At 40.7% G+C, this 8,825-nt stretch overlaps 1 protein-coding gene across 1 annotated transcript; it reads left to right on the top strand.

The window, feature by feature from the left end:
* The first annotated feature begins 292 nt into the window (after window positions 1-292).
* LOC100276838 (uncharacterized) lies at window positions 293-2,173 on the top strand. Its single transcript, XM_008676852.2, has 3 exons — window positions 293-550; window positions 622-746; window positions 1,811-2,173. The coding sequence occupies exons 1-3, from the start codon at window positions 387-389 to the stop codon at window positions 1,828-1,830; spliced, it is 309 nt and encodes a 102-aa protein (XP_008675074.1). The 5' UTR covers window positions 293-386; the 3' UTR covers window positions 1,831-2,173.
* Window positions 2,174-8,825: the final 6,652 nt, after the last annotated feature.

The raw sequence follows: 8,825 nt of genomic DNA, 5'->3' as shown, positions 1-8,825 counted from the left end.
ATTTTAACGATAGTATATATATCTCATTATGCTATTTTTTATAGTCACTTGTTGTAGTACTTCCAATTAATTATTATTTGTATGTGTTTTAACAAAAGTTACTAGTTTATCTACTACTCGGGTCTATTTGGTGGACTGAATAGACCGAACTGAAATTATGGATTTTTCAGGTTTGATTTTTAAAATTATTTTAAAAATTCCAGTTATTATTTTTAAAATTCGAAATTTCAAAAATTCGAATAGACCGAATCGAATTAACTTAATAGATCGGATGCCCAGTCCTATCTATACTAGTGGGCTTATGTCCACCGAGTCACTCAGCGCAAATCTGCAAGCAGCCCAAGAAGGGTTTAGACTTTAGAGGAAGGGGACAACGGAACCCGTCGATGGCGGCGGCTGCTGGCGGCGTGCGGCGAGCCCTCGCGGCGCTGCGCTCCGGTTCCCCGTCTACTATCTCTGCAACGCTCTCCCGCCAGGCGGCAGCTCGCTCTCTGGAGCTAGCGGCCGCGTCCCTGCCGCGCGCCTCTCGCCGGCGCCTCGCGATCTCGAGGTAGCCTGGAGCCTCTGATTCTCTAGCGGAGCATTTTTGTTCTTCTCCTTGGCTCAGATTCGGTGGTGCAGGGTGCCGGTTGCGGCGCTCGGCGGCGTCCAGGCTTCGCTGATGCCGATGCACAACGCCACCGCGTCGGCGCTGCTCACCTCCATGCTCGGGCTTAAACCTGGCTCTTGGGGCTGGCTCTCCGAAGGTAACTAGTTTAATCCGTTTTCTCCATTTCAGTGCCGTGATTCCGACGTTCCGTGAATGATGCATGCCTTTGAGACTTGCTATAGTACACAGGATGAGTTAGCTGTACTGTATCAGATCAGAATCTGATGGATTCGCTCTTCTCTTGAGCTTGATGTTTGCAATAGTATTGAACGTAGTTCTGCTGTGCACGTACTTCACCTACATTGCACTCCTTTAGGCCCTTTTGGGATGGTTATTGAGGATAGGCTAGAAACCAAGGACACTTAAATTTTGGGTTATTGAAGATAGCCGTATGTGTGCCAGTGTCTAAAATTGGTCAACATGCCCTTGATTTTCTGCCTCTTTGGCGGTGGAATCTTTTGTGGATGGGATTGAAGAATTTTGGTGTCCATTCTTCTCTTAGTGCTCTGTATGTTTGTCATTTGCTAACAAATATTATCGCCACAATGGTTAGGATGCACTTGTCTCACTGACCGCAAGTTACTGTTTATGGTGTCTAGTAATTTAGCTTCCTGCCATTTGACTAAGTACACATTGTTCTTATGTTTTTTATTAGAATATCTTTTAGCCAAATACATATTTGTTGATGTTTTTTTTTCAATCCACAGGCATTTGCTAACAGCTTTAAGACTTTGCCCTTTTTACAATTGTTGTTCGTGCATTGTCACATGGTCCATCTGATCGTTCTCTCTGTTTAAGTTTTTTGCCAATATCTTGAAAAACAACTATAGATCTATGAATTGTACCCAAGGGCCATTTAAGGTGTCTACAACACTTTGTGCCAAACTGTTGGTACAGACAGTTCCTTATTTGTGTATGAATCACTCAGTGAAGTTTTTTTTTTCTTGCCAAATGATTACATTCTACTTCTAAATAAGCATATTTTACAGATGCAAGTTATATTGATTGCTTTGGTAATTTATGAATTTTTATCTATGTGCATACGATTGGCATTTTCAGCAAACCACTTTAACCGTTTTCTATGTATTTGTTACAAAGTTTCTGTTCACCCCATTTGCTTGCTTTGTTCTTATCTACAATGTTTGTTGATTGTTTCCACAGGATTTGCTACACCTCTATAACAGGAAAAAGGAGTATCCGTGATAAGTGCCTGTTTTTAAACCTTTGCACTAGAGGATTCCAAAAACATTTTTACATGCCTTGCGGAGTACACCCTTGGACTTCTGCTGATGGAATCTGTACTAAAATCTGCGACAAAAAACTTATGGTCCTATGTCCCAATTATCTTGGTTCTACTATATCCATCGAATTATTCGCTTTCCACGCTATCTCCTTTTCCTTGTCTCGTGTGGCATTGCCATGGGATTCTAATATGACATCAGCATGGCTAGTATCAAATATTTGTTATCCGAAGCATCAAAGCACCAGTATGAATGATCTATATCCATCGAATTATTCGCTTTCCACGCCATCTTCTTTTCCTTGTCTCGTGTGGCATTGCCATGGGATTCTAATATCACATCAGCATGGCTAGTATCAAATATTTGTTATCCGAAGCATCAAAGCACCAGTATGAATGATATATTTACATGTTTTGTGTTGTTAACAAGCATCAGCCAACTGAAGCAGATCGCAGATTACCAGATATGAATATCACATATGTAATGATATATAAGCATGCAAATTCTATCTGGCAAGATTTCATTTGCATGTCTAAGCATAATGTTAAGAAGGGCAGGTCTGATAAGCATAATGTTAAGGACATTTCTTGTGTAGGGGTGAGAACTCTCACTGAGTCACCTGAGCGTGGGCTTGAAGCAGTCTGTCTTGTGGAGAGAAGGTTTGCTTCCTTTTATCCTTTTTCCAGACCCTCGACACTAGATCTGCTCGTCTTATGCCTTCTTGGGGACAACTTCACTGTTGAAAAATGAATTTAGATCTAGGATTCATCGTGGACCAGCTCCATTGATGGATTTGAGATTTACCGTGGAATTGGTTGGCTATATCCACGGTTGGTTATTTTGGTTGAAATGACCTATTTTATCCTTTGGATTAGAGATGTTAATGGGGAATTCCCCACCGGGGATTAACTCCCCAGACCCGTACCCATGAACATAGACCCGCTCCTATCCTCGAACCCTACCTCGGGTACGAAATTCTTTCCATACTCATCCTCGGCCGGGTACTAGATACCCATGGGACCTGTACCCGACCTGACTATTCAACATTTCAGAATTTCAGCATATGGATTATGGACACAATTCAACATTCTAGCATGCATATCTTGTAGTTTCATCAACATACTCATGCAAAACAAATATTGTCTTCTAGTATCCACATGTCCGTATATCACAAATATGATCAAACATTAAATAGAAATCTCTCTCAATACATGTTTTATCATTTAAGCAACAAGACAAAAGCAAGAGTAACAAGCGAGCATCAAGTAATAGGCTTTATGTCACCCAAACTTATAGCTTGACGTCCAAGTCCTTCCGGGCTTCATCATCACAAACCCATATGTCATAATATAAGTCCCTACATTAAAGAGATGTAATCAATTGTAGAGTTCAAATGGCCGCACAGATCATTGAACCTAGAGCAAGTAGCACGTGTTCAATGATGCAGCCTCTATAACATGTGACATGAAAACGTAATAATGCAGTAGCTGCCAGCAGCAGGAGCCTGTTCGACACAGATGCCTGTTATTGTTGTGCATGAGTATATTCGGTTGTTCCATATCTAGTAGCAGTCAGCAGGAGTGCACCACACAGCGCATGCCGCATGTAGCTACTTCCTGCTGCTCTAACCACCAGCCTGGAATTAGATCATCACAACTTACCTCGACACCTTCTTGGATCTCTTGCAAGCAGTCCCAAAAACTTTGTTGATTAAGCTCAGCACCATCTTCAGAAAAAAAAATTATTAAATTATACATTAACACAGATGATGGATGATGGAGCCTTACTGTTAATAAAAAATAGAATCATAAATGAGTTATACAAAATTTTAGAAGTACCTTTGTAACTGTTTCTTATCCAGTTCTGTGAACACATTAAATCCTCCAAAATTTCAGGAGTAAACCTGCTACGATGCTCACTAAGAATACGCCCACTAGTGTTAAAAGCTGACTCTGATGCAACAATGCTGACCAGAATAGCCAATATCTCACGTGTTATCTTTCTAAGTGTAGGATCACGGGTTCCAACCACCTTCCACCAGTGTAGGATCTGGAAGTTCTCAGTTGAAAAATGGACCAAATCATCCTCCAAGTATCTATCTAGCTCAGTTTTAACTCTTGTCATCACTGGCCTTTGACTAGCAACACGTGCACTAATTGTTGACAACGAACTAGCGTCAAGTAGAGGAGTTGATGACTCGGTTGTATCTTCACCCTCTTCCATTTCATAGTACTTCATCAAATCACATAAGGACTCTTTCACTTCATCAAACACATTGATCACTATTTTGACCTATCAAAGTCTTAAAGAACCCAAGGAGATAATAAACCTTAAACCTAGGATCTAAAATAGTTGCTATTCCCATCGGTCCTTGAATATCCTTCCAATATTTTTCAATTTTTTCTATCATCTTTTTGGACGTCTCTTCTATGATAGGATTTCCACATTCAGACCACAATATAATTTTTACCTTAGCCTCACAAATTTTAAGGAGTTGAATATTTGCAGTCACATAATCTGTTCCAGAGAAGACCTTGGTAATCTCATTAAACATCTTGAGTCTATCAACCACTTATCTAGCAAAAGCCCACTCTTCCTTATTTGGTGCATAATCATAAAGTTTTTCAACACGAGTGGCACGGTTAAAAATAGGCTCATATGGAATAGCAATAGAGAGCATCTTGTATGTAGAGTTCCACCTAGTTTTGCAATCAAGTCCTAGCTTGTGTACCAAAGAGACTTTGACAAACTTAGTCATCTCTTCAAATTTCTCTACTCAAAAAGGTGTGGCTGTCCAAAATGCTACACTATCACGAATCTTTTTAATTCCAAGTTGTATCATATCTAAACCATCCTTCACTATCAAATTCAGAATCTGTGTAGCACAACACATATGCAACAGAGACCCCTATAACATAAGTTTAGATGGACCAATCTTTTTGGTAAGGTCAGAGATTGCCGCATTATTAGTTGTGCAATTGTCTAGTGTCAAGGTGGAGATCTTCTCATCATATCCCATTCAACCAAAGCATCATATAGAACCTCACAGATAATCTCAGTTGTATGCAGTGCAGGCACATATATGAACCTACATACAAGGAAAACAATGTAAAAGTTGTAAAAATAGACAAATATACAAGGAAAAACAATGTAAAAGTTCTTACCTCATTATAATGTTCCTCAAGTTCCAAGAATCATCGATGAAATGGGCTGTGACACCCATGTAACCTCTTTTTTGGTTGTCAGAAGTCCACATGTATGTAGTGATAGAAACTCGTGACTTACATGCACCCATGTATTGCAACGCTCTTTTCTTTTCTTCTGTATATGCATCCATAATGTCCTTTTGCCACATCACAAAATTAGAAATTGCACAACACTTCAAATCGCAAATCTTGATACAAAGAATAGTGTATTCCTTACCTAATAGTATTCCTTCTAACCATCTTGAATAATGGCAGACATGCACTCACAAATCGATGAAAGACAATATGCTCAAAGATGCACAAGGGATATCCATGCAATGCTATCATAGCAGCAAACTTCTTTCTAGCAACTTCAGGATCAAAAGTGTAGCTCTCCACGAATACTTTCCCTTTCTTGTGAACTAAACCTCAAAGATGATTGTGACATATTCTTGTTCTGGCCAGTGAGCTTTATCTTGCGCAAACCATAAATCTTCAAATGATCATGAAGATGCTTCGTTCCATGAATACTTTTCCCATTAAGCTCATTATGACAATAAGAATATTGTGCCTTGATTTCACCAGAACTTAACTTCACTCTCTTGAATTCATTCCAAACAACATATGTAAGCTTCCTCTTTGGTCTTACAATCACTTCTTCAATTTCATCAACATCATCATCAATATGTATTGGCTCTGAATCATTCATAGATTGGGTTTGCATGTTGCTCTCAGTTTCATTCCCACTCAGCCCCCGCAACAGAACTGTCATGTCTCAACAAACAACAAAGTAATATGTCAATTGTCAATTCAATTCAATAGTAAAAATACTAAAGCATTTAGAGTTGTCTATTAGAAAACATTACAAAATTACATAACAACAAAAATGTATACAGAGATGTAGTCCGATAATATGTATAAATAAACAAAAATTACATCCCTTGCTCTAACAACTGGAATTGGGGGGCAGCGATGGGACACAGGGTTGTCACTTGCCCAAGTTGGAACCATCAATGGAGGTGGCAGTGTCAGATCTTTGTCAACATTCCTTCGTAGGTTAGTGAATAAAAAGCGTTGGATGTAGCGTAGTGCAAACGTTTAGAGTATCATCTCTCGCAAACCATCACACACAGACACACAAATACAGTGGCATTGATGGTTTGATACAGAGAGCAAAATATTGAACATGTTAAACAATCTGGATCTCACTTCTCACCTTCCTTGCTTGTCATCAGTGTTCATCGGCGTCGGCGTTGATGAATATGCCATTCCGGTGGAGGACCAAGGGCGCAACTACCAGGCGACCCCAAATCCCTGTCACCAAAGAGCAGGGCGGCGACGCAGCGTGCGAACTCTGCCAACTCCGAGCAGAGGCAGGTAGGCCACAGGCGGCTGAGCTGAACGAAGGACCTGATGTTCTGGTGGCAGGGCCGTACCTGAGGGGGTGCCGAGGGTGCGGTCGCACCGGGCCCCAAAAAACATAGGGTCCCCTAGCCACTGGACGCTAGCACTTTTTCTGTTAAAACTATCTATTCTAGACACAAATATCGTAAAGAGCGATGCGCTATCGACCAGTTTCGTTTAGATTGTTAAACTAATGTCTCAATTACTTATCGAATACTCCATCCGCTTCAAAATAGTATTTGTTTTAGCTCTTAATTTTTATATTTATATTCAACTAGATGATGATGAATCCACTAAATAAGCAAAACGAATTCTATTTTGATATAGAGAGAGTATTATTTACTATACACATGATGATTGCATCGACAGAGAGAAGCTTTTTAAAATTGAAATATTTTTTGAACTATTTATTGTCAACAATAACTCAAGAGAGGTTAAATGGCTTGACGATTATATATATATATATATATATATATATTTATATCGAAAAAAGTTGTTGGATGAGATTGATCTCAATGATATAAGCAATGACTTTGTATCACAAAATGTTAGAAGATATTTTCAATGATATCAGATAACATGTAAGTGTTTTTGGCTATATTTAACATTTGTTATCTTATAAACTTTAAAACAGTGCATAATAATTTGTATACGTTAAACATTCGACAATATATATATAGTTATATATATTTGTGTGTGGATGTAGGCCTCCATATCGGATTTTGTACTATGCCCCTAAAAAATTAGGAACGACCCTGTCTGGTGGTGGTGACTGGCGTTGAGGGCAGAGGGCTTGAGGCGGTCCGACCGTTCGACCGTCTGGCGAGCGACGGCTGACGGGCTCTGTGGATCTGCTCTGAGCCGTTGAGGCCTAAGGGTGACGGCGGACAGCCTGAGTGCCTATGCGACAACCTGAGGCTGGCCGCAGCGGTATCCGCTGAGCAGCCCCCTTCCCTTGCTAGCGGCTACAGCTCCCTCCCCTTGGCCCGCAGCGCTGCCCCCTATGCACTCCCTGCGCGCCGGCCCTCTTCTCTCTCCCCCTCAATCCAGCGGTTCACTGTTCATCCCCTCCGACACTATATTGTGGGCCCACGAGTAATTGTTAGTAGATGAAAAATTGATAGTAGATAAAAAGTAGGTATAGAAAATGATATTTTATAGTTGTAGTGGGTATAGGGGGAGTATTTAGGGGGAACCACTGCGGGAGATGAAAAAGTAGGAGATAAACTGTTGATGATATGACCCAAAAAAGTGATATAGGGGGAGAAATTTAGAGGAAACCGCTGCGGATAGTCTGAGTGGCTGTGCGACTATGCCTGACGGAAGCAAGCAACCAAGTAGGCAAGCCGCAAGAGACTCCTGATTGCTAGGTTTTTTTTTGTTTTTTTGCTTTGGGCTTCACCATTGGCAATCTTTGGCCCACACGCGGACAAGCCATAAGCCACAATGCAGATAGATGAATTCCCCTAGAAGCCTGTATTAAATCGGGTAAAAGAGCCCCACGAGTAATTTGGTTCGGGTTTAGCCCTCCCAAACCCGTACCCGCCATACCCAATGGGGAAAGGATTTGTCCCAAATCTATACACATGGGGACAAATTTTAACTCATACTCTAATCCTAATAGAGGAATTTCCCACGAGTAATCGGGTTTCAGGACCCCATTGACATCTCTACTTTGGATAGGCTCTTTCTGTCACTCTTTCTCTAAATTTGTGCGAAGAAAAAAACCGTCAAGGCATGTGTAAGATTGTTAAGGGATTACTTGTATTGCATAGGAGATGGATACCTATATATAGACCCAGAACCTTAATCCTAATAGGTCGGTAGCCCAACAGTGGTGCCGACCTACACACACAGAGAACACATGCTAACATATCCGCAGTCGCAACGGGAGCACCACAAACGATGAGACTGGAACAGAAGCCGAAGGTAGGAGCCAATGGTTTAAATCCCTCTGCGGTAGCAGCGTCGTGAGGGTGCGAGTGTTGCGGTTGGAGTAGAGACCGGTGTGCACTCTATGTAGACGATAGCCCCTGGATGCCGAGACAGCCGAAGTTGAGATGATGTGGTTCCTTTTTCTTATATGTACTATTAAGAGAGGAGTCTAATTAGACAACTCAATCATTTAGTATCACTAGCTAGGTGCTAAAATCATATGCATCTCATATAGGCCTGAGTGATATACATGAGAGCAACAAAAAAATGTTTACGAAAAACACTTTGAAAATGCTAGCTATGCTCTAACATGTTTAACAAAATATTGGAAAGTTAGCATTCTTGAGAAGAGATAATAAAATGCTCTTAGTGAAGTTTTTCAGTAGACACTAGATATGTCTGGTGGAGCAT

The sequence above is a fragment of the Zea mays genome, chromosome 3 (genome assembly GCF_902167145.1).
Source record: "Zea mays cultivar B73 chromosome 3, Zm-B73-REFERENCE-NAM-5.0, whole genome shotgun sequence".
In the NCBI taxonomy this organism is placed as follows: Eukaryota; Viridiplantae; Streptophyta; class Magnoliopsida; order Poales; family Poaceae; genus Zea; species Zea mays.
This window is presented reverse-complemented; position numbering and strand designations above follow the sequence as displayed.

Bases quoted from the DNA above. Each gene is read 5' to 3' on its own strand.
- LOC100276838 (XM_008676852.2), top strand. From the start codon at position 387: ATGGCGGCGGCTGCTGGCGGCGTGCGGCGAGCCCTCGCGGCGCTGCGC. The intron at 551-621 runs GTAGCCTGGAGC...TCGGTGGTGCAG, and splicing joins CGGCGCCTCGCGATCTCGAG to GGTGCCGGTTGCGGCGCTCG. The intron at 747-1,810 runs GTAACTAGTTTA...TTGTTTCCACAG, and splicing joins TTGGGGCTGGCTCTCCGAAG to GATTTGCTACACCTCTATAA.